The sequence below is a fragment of the Rhipicephalus microplus genome, chromosome X, assembly GCF_043290135.1.
Source record: "Rhipicephalus microplus isolate Deutch F79 chromosome X, USDA_Rmic, whole genome shotgun sequence".
NCBI classification, from domain to species: Eukaryota; Metazoa; Arthropoda; class Arachnida; order Ixodida; family Ixodidae; genus Rhipicephalus; species Rhipicephalus microplus.
The window spans coordinates 880,214-898,615 of NC_134710.1; the positions used below are offsets into that span (position 1 = coordinate 880,214).

At 45.6% G+C, this 18,402-nt stretch overlaps 1 protein-coding gene across 5 annotated transcripts in view; it reads right to left on the reverse strand.

Annotated features, from left to right (window-relative positions):
* The window catches only part of LOC142777346 (uncharacterized), an 88,535-nt gene extending 70,446 nt beyond the window's left edge, over window positions 1-18,089 (reverse strand). For all 5 annotated transcript variants that reach the window (XM_075881664.1, XM_075881663.1, XM_075881662.1 and 2 more), the window contains exon 1: window positions 15,430-18,089. In XM_075881664.1, coding sequence (XP_075737779.1) covers window positions 15,430-15,873 — 444 coding nt within the window. In that variant the 5' untranslated portion in view covers window positions 15,874-18,089. The remainder of the gene's footprint in view (window positions 1-15,429) is intronic.
* Between the last annotated feature and the right edge of the window lie 313 nt (window positions 18,090-18,402).

Consider the following 18,402-nt stretch of genomic DNA (forward strand, 5'->3'; position numbering starts at 1 on the left):
GTCCACGGATATTGTTAATGGGCGGAGCAGGAATGTCTAACTAACTGCATGTACTTTTGCATATTATATGTATACTTGCCTAGACTTTAGACACCTAATAAAAAATCCATACATGATACAAAACATTCTCATAAACAAGCGATTGCTGTTTTGCGATACCATTGTGCCAACGGAAGATTTGGAAAGCAGTACAATCTAGTAAATGAGAACTGGTTATAATAAATTTAGGCAGAATAATAGACGTGCTGTATACACAACTGCACTTTATAATATCCTCAAAATAACCACTTTCGTGTAGTGTTCATGACTCGGAAATAAATGCGTTCCTTCAGCTCAGTTGCCCGGCTCGGCCTCCTGTAGAAACACTTGGAGCTTGCAAAAGCGACGCACAGTAAGCGCATAATCACCCGCTTAAAACAAGATAAGTATTCCAGAAATCATTACGATTCTCCACAAAACTGGTACGATACAACTGAATCATCACCAATATAAATGTTGTGGCCAGGGGCGTGGCCAGAAATTTTTTTCAGAAGGGGTTCACACCGACCAGACTAGAAGTGTGTGTGTGGGGGGAGGGGGGGGGGGGGCACAGGCATTAGCGCTCCTCTGTGACGTGACTATCAGACTATCAGCGGTCGTTCGAGCAGATTGTGTACATGTTCTCGTATATCAAAGTGTCATGAGACACCCCCTCTCCCTATAAGTGTACTTATAAAGAGAGCACATAAAAGTAAAGTAATCGCAGTGAAATACAAAAATTGGCAGATCCCACGCACAGTGGAAATCGATGATATGCGAAGCACGAATGAGAAATGCTGGTATGTCACTTTAAAATTAGCAGAACGTTACGAGGTGGAGGTAAATGATGCCGTACATGACTTCCGTGTCATGATTATCATGATTGAATGTCTCGTTTACCTTTGTCATCTATTCACGTCACGCGATACGAAATTTAGTATATGTGGAGCTAGCGAAACGGCCGCGAGCACGCTATGACCGCGGTATGTTCTCGCATGACATGCGTGTCAGGATTATCATGCATTTCACCAGTCATATATTTCGTCATTCATTTAGGTCACGTAACACCAAATTTGGTATATGTGGAGCTAGCAAAACGGCCGCGAGCGCATCATGAAGGGCCCAATATACTACAATGTAGCGTGATGACGCGCGCGCACGCTGGGCACAGCGACGCTACGTTAGCAAAACGCGAGCACTCTATAGGGAGCTTGCATGAACTGCAGGGACGCTATGCACTCTGGGTAGGCAGCCATATTTTTGTCAGAGGCGGCCGGGGAGTGCAGCAGCGCAGTCATGTTTCCAAGCGTTGGCGTAGCTTGAAAGCGTGATCGAGTGCGAGCGCGATGCAAATTTAACTCCAGGAAGTGTCGAGCACGATGTCAGCCTCACCGGAAAATTACACCGCAGCGCTACGCTAGAAAGATCTGGAGTGGTACGAAGCAGACAAGAGAACTTGCTCCGAGTGGACCCTTTCACGCTTCGTGCGGGCGACTGAGTAAGTGAGGTGGAATTGTGGCCACGCATCGAAACCTCCGATATTCATGAATCTCTCGTTCCGAGAACGAGTTTGGAACCCCGGGAGCAGATAAAGTCCAGAAAGGACCTCGAGGGCCACAACTTTTTGAAGAGTGGCCGAGTGCGGGAGCCGTGAGTGAAGAAAGTTACCGCCGACACCGTGGCCCTCGTCACTCAAGCAAGACGTGTTAAAAATTGAGAACGCTCTTCTCATGCACATGCATCGTACTCCACGAAGAATAACAACGCAGTGGGATGCGAGCAGGCTTTGCTGTTCCCGGCCATGCATGTGCAGGTCGCGGCAACGATCTCGCCATCACTCTTGCCATGAACAAGACGTCGATGGGGGCCTTGTGAACACACTGAGAATTCGGAACAAAAACAAACATTAGAATCTATGGCAAAATCAATTAATTTAACACCTCTTACTTGAGTGACGACGATCACGGTGTCGGTGGCGAATTTATCCACCTACGGCTCCCACAACCGGCCACTCTTGAAAAAGTTGTGACCCTCATGAATATCGGAGCTGTCGACGCGTGCCCACAAGTTCACGTCACTAACACAGCCGCCCGCACGAAGCGTGAATGGGTCCGCTCGGTGTGAATTCTCGTCTCTTCTTCGTACCACTCGAGGTCTTTCTGGCACAGTGCTGCGGTGTAGTCTTCCGGGGAGGCTGACATCGTGCTCGACACTTCTTAGAGTTAAATTTGCATCGCGCTCGCACTCGATCACGCTTGCAAGCTACGCCAACGCTCGCAAACACGACTGTGCGGCTGCACTCCCTGGCCGCCTCTGACAAAAAAATGGCTGCCTACCCAGAGTGCATAACGTCGCCGCCGTTCATGCAAGCTCCCTGTAGTCTGACGCCAGGCACGACCAGCGTCCGTCGGCGTGGCCCGACGGTAACCGGCGCGAAAAGCGACATGCTGCATTTCGTGCCTATGCGTTACCAAGACATCACTGTGTTTCCCTCTTTTCGTGACGGAGGGACGCCGGACGCGTTGAAACGCGCATGCGTCAAAGCAACGCAGCGCGGCGCGCGCCTGCGAGTATATGGCAGTACCAGCGCCTGGCGTGGCAACGCCGGCGTGACGCGACGAAATGATTTTCAGCAATATGTCTCATACAGATGAACTTGCTTCCTTACAGCTGGACGAAAAGTAGCGCATACTGACTTTACCAAAACTGACTTTTTTACTACTCGCCAGGGTGGTCCAGCGATTATGGTGCTTTATGGCTGATCCGCAGGTAGCGGGATCTAATCCCTGTCCTATTTTCGATGTAGGCAAAAATTCTTGAGGCCCATGCACTTTATTTTGGTGCATATTAAAAAAGCAAAGTGCTAAAATTTCCGGAGTACCCCACTACGGCATCTCTCGTAGTCATATCGTAGTTTTTGGATGTTCATCATCATCATCATTAGCCTGACTACGTCCACTACAGGACAAAGGCCTCTCCCATGTTCCGCCAGTCAACCCGGTCCTGTGCTTACTGCTGGCACTTTATACCCGCAAACCTCTTAATCTCATCTGCCCACCTACCTTTCTGTCTCCTCCTAAGCCGCTTGCCTTCTCTGAAAATCCAGTCAGTTACTTTTAATGACCAGCGACTATCCTTCCAATGCGCTACATGCCCGGCCCATGTCCATTTCAACTTCTTTATTTCAACTATGATATCTTTGACCCCGGTTTGCTCCCTGGTCCACTCTGCTCTCTTCTTGTTTCTTAAGGTTAGACTGAAAATTTTCTTTTCCATCGCTTGCTGCATCATCCTCAATTTAAGCTGAACCCTTTTTGTAATTCTCTAGGTTTCTGTTCCATAGCTAAGTACCGGCAATATGCTGCTGTTGTACACCTTCCTCTTGAAGGATAGTGGCAATCTACCAGTCATGACTTGAGACTGCTTGCAAAATGTACTCCATCTCATTCTTATTCTTCTGGTTACTTCAATCTCGTGGTTGGGCTCCACGGTTATTACCTGTCCTAAGTAGACGTAGTCTTTTACAACTTCAAGTGGACTATTACTTATCTCGAAGCGCTGTTCTTTTCCAAGGTTGTTGTACATTACTTTCGTTTTCTGCAGTATAATATTAAGACCTACCTTTCCGCTCTCCTTGTCTAACTCCGTGATCATGCGTTGCAATTCGTCCCCAGAGTTACTCAGCAATGATATGCCATTGGTGAAGCGTAGGTTACTAAAGTACTCTCCATTAACTCTTATCCCTAACTCTTTCCATTCTAGGCCTCTGAAAACCTCCTGTAAGCACGCGGTAAATAGCAGTGGGGAGATTGTATCCCCCTGCCTTACACCTTTCTTGATTGGTATTTTCTCGCTTTCTTTATGGAGCACTATGGTGGCAGTTGATCCCCTGTAGATTTCTTCCAGGATGTTTATATATGCTTCGTTGACGCTCTGATTTCGCAGTGTCCGCATTACTGCTAATATTTTTACTGAATCAAACGCCTTCTCGTAATCTATGGAAGTAATATATAGCGGTTGACTATATTTTGAGCATTTCTCTATTACCTGATCGATAGTATGAATGTGGTCGATTGTTGAGTATAGCCTGTCCGAAATCCTGCTTGTTCTTTGGTTGATTGAATTCAAATGTTGTCTTAATTCTGTTAGCAATTACCCTTGTAAATAGCTTGTATAATAGCTTGTATACAATGGAGAGCAAGCTAATCGGCCTGTAATTATTCAAGTCCTTGTCATCTCCTTTCTTGTGCATTAAGACGGTGTTAGCATTCAAGGTTCTGGTACTCTTCCCGTCAGGAGACACTTCGTAAACAAGGTGGCTAGTTTTTCTAACACAATATGTCCTCCGTCTTTTAGCAGATCTGATGTTATCTGATCCTCACCAACAGCTTTGCCTCTTTGCATTCCCTCCAAGGCTTTTCCCACTTCTTCTATCACAACTGCTGGGATGCCATCTGGGTTACTGCTAGTTCTTATATTAAGGTCATGGTTGTCCCGGCTATTGTATAGATTTTTGTAAAACTCCTCCGCTATTTTAACTATCCTATCCATATTTGTAGTTACTTTGCTTTCCTTGTCCCTTAGTGCATACATCTGGTTTTTGCCTATCCCAAGTTTTCTCTTCACTGCTTTTATGCTTCTTCCATTCTTCCGAGCGTGTTCAATTTTTTTCCATGTTATACCTTCTTATATCGGATACCTTACGCTTATTAATCAACTTTGAAAGCTCTGCCAATTCTATTTTGTCTGTTGTATTTGAGGCGTTCATGCTTTGACGCTTTTTAATGATGTTCTTCGTCTCCTGGGACAGCTTGCCAGTGTCCTATCTGAATATCGTACCTCCAACTTCCACCGCAAACTCCGTAATGATACTCATCAGATTATCACTCATTGTGTCAACGCTAAGGCTGGTTTCCTCGATAAGAGCCGAGTACCTGTTCTGAAGTGAGATTCTGGATTCCTGTACTTTCCCTCTCAGTGCTAGCTCATTTATTGGCTTTTTTCGTATCAGTTTGTCATTTTTTCTTCAAGTCTAGGCGAATTCGAGACCGCACAATTCTTTGGTCACTGCATCGTACCTTGCCAAGCACTTCCACACCCTGCACGAGGCCTGGGTGTGCACTCAGTGTAAAGTCTATTTCGTTCTTATTTTCGCTATTAGGGCTCCTCCATGTCCACTTACGGTTCTCTCGTTTTCGGTAGAAGGTATTCAAGATCTGTAAATTATTACATTTTGCGAATTCTACTAATAGCTCCCCTCTGGAATTTTTAGTACCGTAGCCATAATCTCCTACTGCCTGGTCTCCAGACTGCTTCTTCCGTACCTTGGCATTGAAGTCACCCATAAGATGTTTAACCCCATCAATTGATCATTAACAACTGTTTTTAGTGTTGTTCAGAACATCTCGATTCAAGAATAACTTCAGTTAACTTTCATCCTTGATTGAGCTGGCACCTATGGTTGATATTACACACACATTCAGCTGAAGCCGACTACGTTCCCGTTAAAGAACATAGAGAATGTCTTCCGGGCGGACTTGTATTTCATGGTGGATGTTCAGAGAGGGATGCCAAACAATCTTTCATGTGTTGTTATAGCTCTTAGGCACAACTTTAGGCATTTCAGCGATGAAAAAAAAGCATTCTACTTCAGCTGTGCTCACCGGCAGAGTTGCCGGAATCTTTAGAAGAAGGTGCACGTTTGGGAAGAATACCTCTGGACAATTGGCGACCGCTTGCATCGCAGACATGCTCAGTGTTTCTTGTTTCTCTCGCTTCCGTTTCGCAGCCTATAGTGCTAACTCCCCTTGCAATGCTGAAGTTGAGATAATGTTTCAGTATACACGCCAGTAAACTTCTCGGCAGTGGGAAGAGCGGAAAATTCGGGAATGTTCTGTGGCAAAGCGAAGAAACCATCTTCAAGGTGTGTCGATGCCTTTTAAAGCACCTATTGAAGTGGTCTATTAAATAGTCCGGAAAAGGCCAGAAATACTGAAAGCCTAAAGTGCTCTTCCACGCCAGCCACTGACATGTTACTTCGATGAAGCTGCCCGCCTGTGACAAGCGGCAATCTCATTTTCTCCAGTTGTCAAGTGTGCATTAGAAGCAGCATCGCTTTTTGGGAAATAATCATCAAAAGTTATACCATACGGCGTTTCGGCGTGACCATCGAGTCTCAGGATACACGAAGAAAGTGCTTAACAGCGCAAAGGACAGGAGAAGATAGAAGAGACGAGAACAGAGCGCTGAACTAACAAAGTTTATTGCAAACCAACTGCAATATCTAACAAAACATAATATGTGGATAACCACGCAACATAAGTAAAATCGCACATACATGCACGAAACGGCCTACCTTATCAAGAGCCAGTCATATAAGTGGACCCCAGATAACTAATTTCACAGCCGTGAAGAAAAATCGAGGGTATGCTAACACAAAAAACACCAAGTACTTGAATGTGGAAGGCTTCGCTAATCTCGCGCTTGTGCTGATTTTCATATCGCCCCATGATCACACGCTTTTCAAGAATTGGCTGGCAACCACATTTTTTACAATGGTCCACCAAGTGGCTGGGAACAGAGCCTTTTTAGAAAGTACGCATGCTCCCTCAACCGATCATTTGTGCATCGACCTGTTTGGCCAATGTAACAGAGCCCACAAGTAAACAGTATCTTGTATACAATCGCTAAATTACATTCAACATAGCACGTAGCATGTTTTTTAGTGCATGCTTCTTTCTTAGGTCCTTCGCTCTTGACCCTGCGACATAGTCCAGCGAGCTTGTCGTGTGCGCAGAACACAACTCTTACACCTATTTTTCCAGCGACCTTCTTTAGCCTACTATAGGAAACCTCGTGTACGTAGGGAATAACAACCATGCTAGAATGAGGCTTGTTGAGTTGGCTGTTGCTTTGTACCTTATCAGGTGCCATTAGTGACGTAAGGAGAGTCTCGGCGATAGAAGTTAGCAAGGAATTAGGAAAACCTGCTTGTTAAAGACGGTGAACTTAGTGCGAAAAACTGCATTCTATCTGGTGATGACAAGAGCGAGTTAGAGCTGCCTTTGGGCAGAAAAAAGCGACGCTTCGCTTGACTAGCTCAGAATGGGCGGTTGTAAAAAAAAGAAGGCTTTTCTTTGTCCATGGCTCGTACCACCAACAGACATGTCTAGAAATACGTAGCTTGTCATCAGAAATAAGCTCAGACATTAAATCTTCCTACAGTCATCTGCTTTATGGGTCAGCTTGATCGCCACGGGGTCTTGTAGGGCAAGACTGCTCACGTTTTTTCAGAATTCCTACTTGCCTCCTGAAGTCCTGCATCTCTTCGGAGGGCTTACTTCGTCTAATGAACATGCGAACAGGCTTTGCCGTATTCTTCGCTTCGAAGCTTGGCGACAGGTCCACTTCTACACAGAATGCCTTCACAGTACAATTTTGAAGCAGGCACCGAAAGGATTGGGAGATAAGTTCTTTCGTGGGGATTTTCGCTTAGCGCGTCAATCAGCTGAGTTTTTATAAGGCCAGCTTCTACCTAGGCTGCCAAAAAAAGGGAGGCCGACGAACCCCACCAGAACAAGAAGTCGTCATCCTTAGAGACGTTGCTGTTCCCGCAGGTGTAAAAAAGGTGTAGCAAAACAGACCAAAATTCTGCGAGCGTTCAAACTTGGACAAGGTGAAGCTGGTTAGCCTTGTAAGAAGCACTGTTGGATGAGCAAAAGATGACGAAATTAGTCGACTCGTCCAGGAGGGCGTCGAATGCCTTCCGCAAGACGTCAAGACGGCTTGACAACGGTCTAGTGCCGTCGTCGCCAGCTTTCGAAGGGCCGACGTCAAGCTTCTCCAATCTGATAAGTAAGCAGGGTTTGTGCTTATACCGAAGCAATTGCTTGAAGCAATTGCTTCAGCAAGGCTGAAGAAGCCATGCGAAAGAATTTCAAGGTGCTCCCCGCCATCAAAAAAACTACAATGAGATGCAAGCTGCAAAACTGTGCAACGAAGTGGGGCTAACCACTTTGGCAAATTCCGTAAAAAACGGCAAAAGGCCTGAGCCTTTTGGTGTTCTTTTCAGTGAAGACACACAAACAAGGTAATCCCTTCAGAGCCATCGTCTCCGAGCACGATACTTGGCAGCACCCTGTTGAATTGTATCTTCAGAGGTCTTTAGCAGTCCTGCCCATTGATGACCCCTGTCAAATCAAGAGCTCAGTCACCGTCAGTGATTACCTCCAGACTGGGTGTCCGAAACCAGAGTTATTGAATCATGAGTTAGTTGCAAAACTGCATACCGAAACCCAGACATGCCATTGGCCTACCTAGCGGGAGTGAGCCGATCGTCGCGCCATCTGGGAGCGACAATACAAAACACTGCATCGCAACTTGGGCGTGCGCTTTTTTTTTTTTAAGGCAGCTGAACGCCGCAACCAACACTGGCATTGTCCCCTCAATAAATGGTCTTAGCTTGCACGGCGCCTTTGCCGCTTTCAGCTGTTTTCGCTCTGCAAAGATGTAATCAAAGCCGGGTCAAAGCGTGAATGTTTATTTCGTCGAAGATGATGCTTGCAATTTCGTGCTACCATGGTTTTAACGCTGCGCCCTGATTATTTCTATTACTTCTCGCTTGCTCGTTTGAAAATGTGCGCTTGAGATCGATCGCTGACAGGAAGTTTGGCAAATCCTTTTAACTGTATCATTCCGCGGTTCACGATGTGTCTCACTAACACGACGGGAGTGATGGCCGCATAACCAAGACACAGATACGGTATAGTGCAAACTAAAGCACAACAGTACCAATCAGTACTTACCGCAAATTGGCCGCTTTGTCTTGTACGCCACGGTCGAATTCCACTAATCGCAAAATCAATGAGACACCGGCTGGGATACCATATATTTATGAATGCCCAATGACAAGAAAGTGGGAACTTGAACATTGCTATTTACTTGCAACTAGCACTGCAAGCATTCTTTTCTCTTCAGGTGCTATGTTCGTGAAGTCTTTCCAACGACACCGACGTTTGCTGCACGGGCAACGTCGTCTGCTGCTGTCGACAGACTCACAGGTTGGATCCACCCTGATCAACGCTGCATCCCGCTTGCATCACGCCTTGCCACTCGCTATTTTGCCGAAATGTAAACATCGTGGGCTCGCTACATGAATATGATAAACAATTGACTTCGCTATACCGTCCATTATGCTGTGCTAGCTGTGTAACACATGAACATGCCACTTATAGCCATGTTACTTCTTGAGCAATGCGGAAAAACATGAAAAAGGACACAATATCAAGAGAACAAACAGCTCCTCAGTCCTTTATCACGTCTCCACCACTGCAACAAACATGTTCAGCACCCTTAGGCATCATCTCACCTAAGAACAAATTCTAGGTGCTGCCATGCTGTTTGGAAGAATGCGGCGGCGTTCACAATCTTGCTAAATGCAAAAATACAAAATATGGTGTTTTCTAGTTAGTTTTATTGTCAAGAGATGGCACTACAATCTACTCACTTCCACCATTTCAGCCAATGTTGTGTTTAGATTTTGATACATGGAGCCTATGGGGAGTTTTGCAACTCGTATGCGCCTTCTCTGTTGATGTCAAAGACTTGTTTTTTTTCCCTAATGACCTAGAGTGCGATGAAGTTAGCCAGTGCATTTATTTATTTATTTATTTATTTATTTATTTATTTATTTATTTATTCAGGTTACCCCTAAAGGCCCTCTAGAAAAGGGTATTACATAGGGGGGGGGGGGGCCCAATACAACATGGTTTACAGCAAGATACAGTGCAACCTGACAACCGCAACAAAGCACAAACCATGAATACGGGCAGCAATTGCATGGCGTTATACAATAGTTAAAAAACGAAAGAAAACAAAACAACAAAAGCAAAAAAAATATTTAGTTAGTCACCGTAGTGCGCATGAGCTCTGAAAACTTTACCGAGTCTTTCTCGGTGGCGATATGTGCAGGCAAACTGTTCCACTCAATAATAGTGCACGGGATGAATGACTGAGCGAAACGAAGTGTGCGAGATAGCGGGCGTTTGATTTTGTTAGGATGATCACGGCGGGGAAAGATGGAACAGGCGGGTTCAAAGAAACTGTCATGTAATGATGGGTGATTGTAAAGTTTGTGGAAAAGTGATAGGCGTGCATATTTCCGACGTATGGCCAAATCCTCTAGCTCAGCACGGTTTTTTAAGTTAGTTACGCTGGAATAGATAGAATAATCTGAGCAAATGAAACGAGCAGCTCGGTTTTGCAAAGATTCAATATTTGATACGATGTAGGCTTGATGAGGATCCCAAATGGCACTGGCATATTCTATTTTAGGGCGAATTAAACTGGTAAAAGCAAGTTTTTTCAACTGCGATGGAGCCTGTTTAAGATTTCGTTTCAGTAACCCGAGAGACCGGTTAGCAGCTGCAAGAGTGACTTCTATATGATGGTGCCAAGATAGATTCGATTGAAAGTGGAGACCGAGGTACTTGTAGGTAGATGTTAACTCAAGTGTCATATTATTCAACGAGTATTGACTAGGAAAACGTGTAGCAGCGTTAGTAAAGGACATGCACTTTGTTTTAGAAACATTTAACGACATAAGCCAAGTTGAACACCAATGATTAATTTTGTTAAGGTCAGATTGCAAAGCTAAGCGGTCAGAATCAGAAGAAATGTTACGGTATATTACGCAATCGTCCGCGAAAAGTCGAACGTGTGAAGATAAAGAATTCGGTAGATCATTAATGTAAACGAGGAAGAGTAGAGGACCAAGAACACTGCCTTGGGGTACACCAGATGTTACCGGTAAAGAGGAAGAATAAAAATTCATAGCAAAGGTGAATTGAGACCTGGAGGAAAGAAAAGCTTTTATCCATGCAAGAACTATAGGGTGAATGTTAAGTTGTTCTAGCTTTAGTAGTAATCTGTGGTGAGGAACGCGGTCAAAAGCTTTAGCGAAATCTAAGAAAATTGCGTCGACCTGGCAACCAGCATCCATGGATTTATGAAGGTCGTGAACAAAACCGGCAAGTTGGGTGTCGCATGAAAATCCCTTGCGAAAATCGTGCTGAAAATTGAAAATGATATTGTGACGTTCGAGATAGTTTATTACTTGAGTGTGTATGATATGCTCCATGAGTTTGCAAATGGTACTAGTTAAGGAAATGGGCCTGTAATTTAGCGGTGAGGAACGTTCACCTGATTTGAAGAGGGGGACGACTTTAGCTGATAGCCAATCTTGGGGTAGAGTTCCGGTAGACAAAGACTGTGAAAACAGAGCGCATAAGAAGGGGGTGATACTGAATGATATAGATTTCAGGATTTTATTATTTAAGCCTATATTATCCAAGGTGGAAGAAATTTTTAGTTTCTGTAAAAGGGACAGAACACCGGCCTCACTGATAACAATCTCCGGCATGACTGTGCTGCTGAAACTATGCAATATGGCAGCGGATGAAACGTCTTCTCTGGTAAAAACTGAGGAAAACGCCTGGTTTAAGACATCTGCGCAATGAGATGTGGGAACTGAAACATCATCGTTATTGCTTAGGACTATATCAGGATAACATTTGGGGTTAACAACGCGCCAGAATCTGCGTGGATTATTTGCAAGTATAGATGATAAATCATGATAAAAGAAATGGCGGCGAGTAGATTTCAAAAGCGACTGATATTCTTTATCGCATTTTTTGTATTTCGTCCAAGAGTTAAAGGTATCCTTTTGGACGGCCTGTTTATATAAACCTTTTTTTTTTGTTGTTGTTGTTCAACCGTCGGAGCTGCTGGGTAAACCAAGAAACCGTGCTTCGGGTTTTCACGGTGATGACAGGTATGAATTTATTGATGAGGCCAGTAAGTTTATTTATTAACAGCAACCAGTTTTCTTCAATGGTGCGCTGGAGGTGACCATGTATAAATTCTTCGTAAAAGGCAGACAATTCATTATTTATGCTATCAAAGTTACCTCTGTTATAGCACCTAATCGATTTGTTAGTTGATATTCTTTCGACAAGTGGGCGAATCAAGTTTCCGGTAATAATCGCATGGTCGGAAAGACCATCAAAAATATTAATGTTCGAGCAAACATCAGGTTCATTTGTTAAAATTAGGTCAAGGGTATTTGAACTTGTCGCTGAGCAGCGTGTAGGAAAATTGATGAGTTGAGTTAAAGAAAAGTTCAGGCAACTCTGCAAAAATTTGTGCGCTTCAACATCACTTGGTGGAACAGTAAGGGCACTCCAATTAATGGCAGGAAAATTGAAATCACCGAAAATGATAAGTACAGCGTTCAGAAAACAGGTGTGAATATCGCCCAGAACACGAGAAAATTCATCCGAAAACGTGCAGCCCATATCGGGGGGACGGTAAAAAACAGCAATTATAACATGGCTACCAGCACACTTCAAGGAAACAAAGGCACATTCCAGAAAAGAACATACTGAGATGGGGGTAACAACAAAATCATTCTTGACGGCAAGGAGGACACCACCGCCCCTTCGGTGCTTTCGATCGTAACGAAAAAAGTTGAATTCAGATGCACAAACAAAGATATTCTTATCACTAACAGTGTCATTAAGGCATGTTTCGGTTAATATTGCCACGTTCCATTTCCCAAGTTTTTGTTATCGTCCGAAAACACCGCACGATTCTCAGCGCAAACCGCGCCTGCAGTTTTCTAGAAGGTTCCGGACTGTAGTAGATCATTTCGATAAGATCACGCCCACTGTGCGAACGGTACAGATTGTTCTGGAACCTACGCCACTGCCAGCGATAACGCTAGAACATTCGACGGCAAGAGTATAAATGCCGACGCGGTTCGCAGCTTGTCAGTTGTTGATCGAAGGCCGACGCTCCGTTTGCCGCTATCAGTCCGAGACTGCTATCTGTGCGAGACTGCTGCTGTAATTGGACTTTCGATGGCTTTCGACGAGCTTGTCGACGGAAGTGCGATGGGGCGGCGTTTTGGCGTGGACGGGGAGGAGCGTTGTGGCGCAGTGCAGCGGCGTAGCTCATAGCTTCCGGCTCGGGCAGCGATGCGTGGGGAATTTGAAGCGAATGCCGAACTTCTTCTCGCACAATGTCGGCGATTGAATCCACTTGAGGCTGCGCCGAAGGCAACAGCTTGCGCAGCTCTTCCCGCACGATCGCTCGGATCGTTTTACGCAGGTTATCGGAGTCGCTGGCTTGAGCAGCAGCGCATTCTGGAGTCAGGCGACGATTATACTGTCTGGTGCGCATGTCCAGGGTTTTTTCGATGGTGGTCGCCTCGGATACGAATTCTTGGACGGTGTTCGGTGGATTCCTCATTAGTCCCGCGAAGATGTCTTGTTTGACCCCTCGCATGAGGAAACGAACTTTCTTCTCTTCAGGCATGTCTGGGTCAGCGTGACGAAATAGGCGGGTCATCTCCTCTGTGAAAAATCCTACCTTTTCATTTGGTAGCTGAACCCGGGTCTCTAATAAAGCAGCGGCCCTCTCTTTGCGAGCGACGCTCGCGAACGTTTGAAGGAATGCGCCGCAGAAAACATCCCACGTTCGGAGCGTGGACTCCCGATTTTCAAGCCAAGTCCTTGCGGTGTCTTCCAAATAGAAGAACACACGACGCAGCTTTTCGTCATGGTCCCAGTGGTTGAGGGCGGCCACACGGTCGTATGTCTCCAGCCAGGACTCCGGGTCTTCGAACGATGACCCATGGAAAATTGGTGGTTCCCTGGGTTGATGCATGACCATCGTGGGCTGGGACGCTGCGGTTGTCATTGTCGCTGCAGTCGCGGTCATGGCCTTGGTCTTCCGCGCCTTGTCGTGTAGAAGCCCGTACTCCGGTGGTAGCCCTTGCTGTCGGCGGCTTGTTCGCTGCTCCGGTTTGGCGTCGTTGTCTTCTCCGCGACGTGGGCTGGTTTCACGGCTTGATGGGGGCGTCCGGTACATGAACGAAGCAGCACCTCCACCAGATGTCACGGGGTCGTGACGTGGCCGAAGACAGGAGACTTCGTGTTAGGATTTAACTGTTTATTTGGGCGAACCTGGGCCCGGTAAACTGAAAGTCCAATTACAGCAGCAGTCTCGCACAGATAGCAGTCTCGGACTGATAGCGGCAAACGGAGCGTCGGCCTTCGATCAACAACTGACAAGCTGCAAACCGCGTCGGCATTTATACTCTTGCCGTCGAATGTTCTAGCGTTATCGCTGGCGGTGGCGTAGGTTCCAGAACAATCTGTACCGTTCGCACAGTGGGCGTGATCTTATCGAAATGATCTACTACAGTCCGGAACCTTCTAGAAAACTGCAGGCGCGGTTTGCGCTGAGAATCGTGCGGTGTTTTCGGACGATAACAAAAACTTGGGAAATGGAACATGGCAATATTACTACTGATGCTGACAACGAGTCTATCAGTGAAGAAAGAGGGACAGTTTTAGAAAGAACACTACGGATATTTGTAAACAAGAATGGAAAATGTTTGACTATCGGGCGGGGTACGAGAGGCGAAGAACACTCAATTTTCGGGGGAGAGCTACGTCATTTGCACGTGTCGTTTACGGGGGTTTCCGCCGCGTGTGCGTTCTCACGAGGATTTAATCGGACAGCGCATTCATTTACAGTGTCCCACACGTAGATGTCGTCATTCACGAACAGCTTAGTGAATACCAGGCGGCAACGGTCACCCTCCCTGGCTACAGATTTCTTGAACTGGGCAAGCTTTCGACGCTTGTCGCAAACAGGCACCGAGTAATCGCGCGAGATGCTGAAGGGCGTGTTTTTTAGTTTAGGTCCTTTGTTCAGAATTGCTACGATTTCCCTATCGTTGAAAAACTTGGCTATAATGGGTCTCTTTTTGTCTCGTACAAAACGACCTAATCTATGAGCTCGGGCAATGGAATCTACTGTTATGGCTAACTTTGACGCGCAAAAGTCCCTAACGAGACCTTCAGTTGCATCCCACGTTTCAGATGGTTCTTTATCATCTACGCCAAAGAAAAGAACATTGGAACGCCGAGATCTATTTTCCAGGTCGTCGATTTTGTCTTGTAATGTAGAAAAATGATCGTGAGTTGGTAGAATTACGCTTTTATCGTTGCTTTGCATTTTAGATTCGATAGCCTGCACCCGAGTTTTGAGCTGTTCGACATCGTTTTGAATAGCAGCATGTATTAATAAAACCTTATTTACGGATTCCGGTAAGGTAGCGTTGTTATTTTCTAGGCGCTTAATAGCATCGAACACGAAATTCAATTTTTCTTCCTGGGGCTTATTCATTGGTCCAGGGTTTTCCTCCACGTCACCGTGAAGTAACAAAAGGCGGCTGAGGAACAGCGCTGCACTCCGAGCAAACTTCAAAAACCCAGAAGGCCACGACACCGCTAAAAGGCAAATATCATCGTTCCGGTAGGAACAACAGTTGTAATAACTAACCTGCAGATACATGATGGGTGAGCATCGACCCGCAGCGGCAGTGCCGTGGCCCGAAGTGTCCATGCAGCCGGCGCGCTTTTGAAGGGGTGGGTCAGCCGATGTTGCACCATGTTGCCGGACGGCGAACACCGTAAAGTCCAGATTTGGTGGCAAACCATCCGAAACCAGAGAAAACAGGCTGTGGTGCGCGGAAAAGCTGCTCAAAGGTGTACCCGAGCACACGCCAGAATCTTCGGTGACTGTAGTCGGTAGGCCATCCGATGAGGCAGACGAGAGCTGGCCCACGACGCCAAAAAGCAGCACCTGCAGATACATGATGGGTGAGCATCGATCCGCAGCGGCAGTGCCGTGGCCCGAAGAGTCGATGCAGTCGGCGCGCTTTTCAAGGGGTGGGTCAGCCGATGTTGCACCATGTTGCCGGACGGCGAACACCGTAAAGTCCATTGAGCGTTATTGCTGCACCAAATTTCAGAATGCATGTGGAATTCATGTTCACAGGTTTTTGGAACTACTGTGCTTTTATCTACATTCTACCTTTGTACTTCACAAGGACACCTTCTACACTCAGCGGGAAGGAGTGTGCATTGGCACGTGTTTAGCTCCAGTTCTTAGTGACCTTTACTCGCGTGGTATGACAGAAGTCTGATGGCTAACCTTCATCAGACAAGCATTAGAAATGCTTTTTTTGGTGGACCATGTCTGTTGGCGGAGCACACTCAAAGAAAAGCCTTCTTTCTTGTACGTCCGCCTATTCTAAGCTAGTCACGCGAAGCATCGCTTTTTCCTGCCTAAAGGCAGCTCTAACTCGCTCTTGTCACCACCACATAGAATGAAGTTTTCGCACCAAGTTCATTGCCTTCAATAAGCAGGTTTTCATAATACCCTGCTAACGTCCATCGCCGAGACTCTCCTTACGTCACTAATAGTGCCTGATAAGGTACAAAGCAACAGCCAACTCAGCAAGCCTTTTTCCAGCACGGCTGTTATTCCCTACGTACACGAGGTTTCCTATAGTAGGCTAAAGAACGTCGCTGGGCACGTGACAAGCTCGCTGGGCTATGTCGCAGGGTCAACAGAGAAGGACCTAAGAAAGAAGCATGCACTAAAAAACATGCTACGCGCTATGTTGAATGTGTTTTAGCGATTGTATACAAGATACTGTTTACTTGTGGGCTCTGTTATATCAGCCAAACAAGTCGATGCATAAATGATCGGTTGAGAGAGCACGCGTACTCTCTAAAAAGACTCTGTTCCCAGCCACTTGGTGGACCATTGTAAAAAATCTGGTTGTCAGCAAATTCTTGACAAATGTGTGATCATGGGGCGATATGAAAATCAGAGCAAGCGCGAGATTAGCGTAGCCTTCCACATTCAAGAACTTGGTGTTTTTTGTGTTAGTGTACCCTCGATTTTTCTTCACGGTTGTGAAATTAGTTATTTGGGGTCCACTGATATGACTGGCTCTTGATAAGGTAGGCTGTTCGGCGCACGTATGTGCGATTTTGCTATATATTGCAATTGGTTTGCAATAAACTTTGGTTGTTAGTTCAGCGCTCTGTTCTCGTCTCTTCTATCCCCTCCTGTCGTTTGCGCTGTTCAGCACTTTCTTCGTCTACCACGCAGCACCAACCAGCCTAATCAAGCACTTTGTTAATGTTTATATCGAGTCTCTTAGAAGGGCACTGATCGACCCAAGACACGAGCTACCAAGCAATACATGTAGGCATGATGCACATTTCAAGGGAGTGACTTCGCAATGCTAGGAAGCAACGAGCTAAGCAATGTTCAGGCAGTGGCCGTGAATGCGAGAAACGAGAACTTCGGCTGGTATCCGCCTTAAACACTAGCGCACGTTTCTCGCCTGGTGGAAAGATTCACGGGTATACATTTTCTCCGATCCTTTTCAGGTGCCAGTAAGGTCGTGCTCGCCCAGTATCTAACTCTTCGCGCGAGATGTCTCACGTATGTGATTACGCCCATATGCAAGGCTGGTTGGTTTTGTCGCGTTGTGATGAAATACCACAAACGTGAATGAATGCAAAGGAGGTAATGTCAGTAATGAAATTCCAGCGACTCGCATCAAAGTGTCCAAAACAGACAACCAACAGGCATGGACGGTGCACAGTAGAGCTTAAGTAAACTCGTGTTGCACACGCTGGCAGTTCTCTACATGCACTCTCTGCACTGCCTGCTTTATCACGATAGCAATGCTATCATGTATTTCGCCAATATAGGAGCGTGACAATAAACCCTTGTTCATTCTTGTTCCTGCCATCATGTAGTTGTCTCAGTCCTTTAGCCCAACATTCCGCATGGTAAAAAGAGTTTTAGAACAGCAAAGGAACAACCAGACATAACACATTGTGAATTGCATAATGTCGAGTGGGTTGTCCAATGCTCCCACCCATTACAAAAGTTTGTTTTTCATCCCCTATTAACTGTGGCACATACACACTTCAGGCGTAATTCTTCATCGTGGTCAGCCACTGCATGAAACACAAAATTCTCACAAAGTTTGTTGCAAAAGTTTAGCGGATACCACTTCTCCAAAATTTCATGGTGCCACGAAAAAATAAAGAAGACTCATTACTTCCTACTTGTAAGATCAATACTTGACCATGCTTGTGTTGCAGAAACAATAGATAAGGTTCAAAATCAGACAGCCCCATTCACAAGCAAAGTCTAGAGACAGAAACTTCGCTTAAAGCTTTTGCATAGTTTTTATTATAACCTAACAGGAACCAACAAGTCAAAATACCTATTGGCACCAACATATCGCTCTAAGAGACGCCAACACTCACAAAAACTAGAAGAATACTCATTCAAAACTATCAGCTTTGCCAACTCCGTCTTTTAAAAAACAATTAGAGCGTAGAAAAAACTTTTAGAAGATACAGCAAACTTAAGACAAAGGTGCTTTTTTTCATCATTGTAATGTTATGACATATGTATTTAACCTTTCGTACCTGTTTG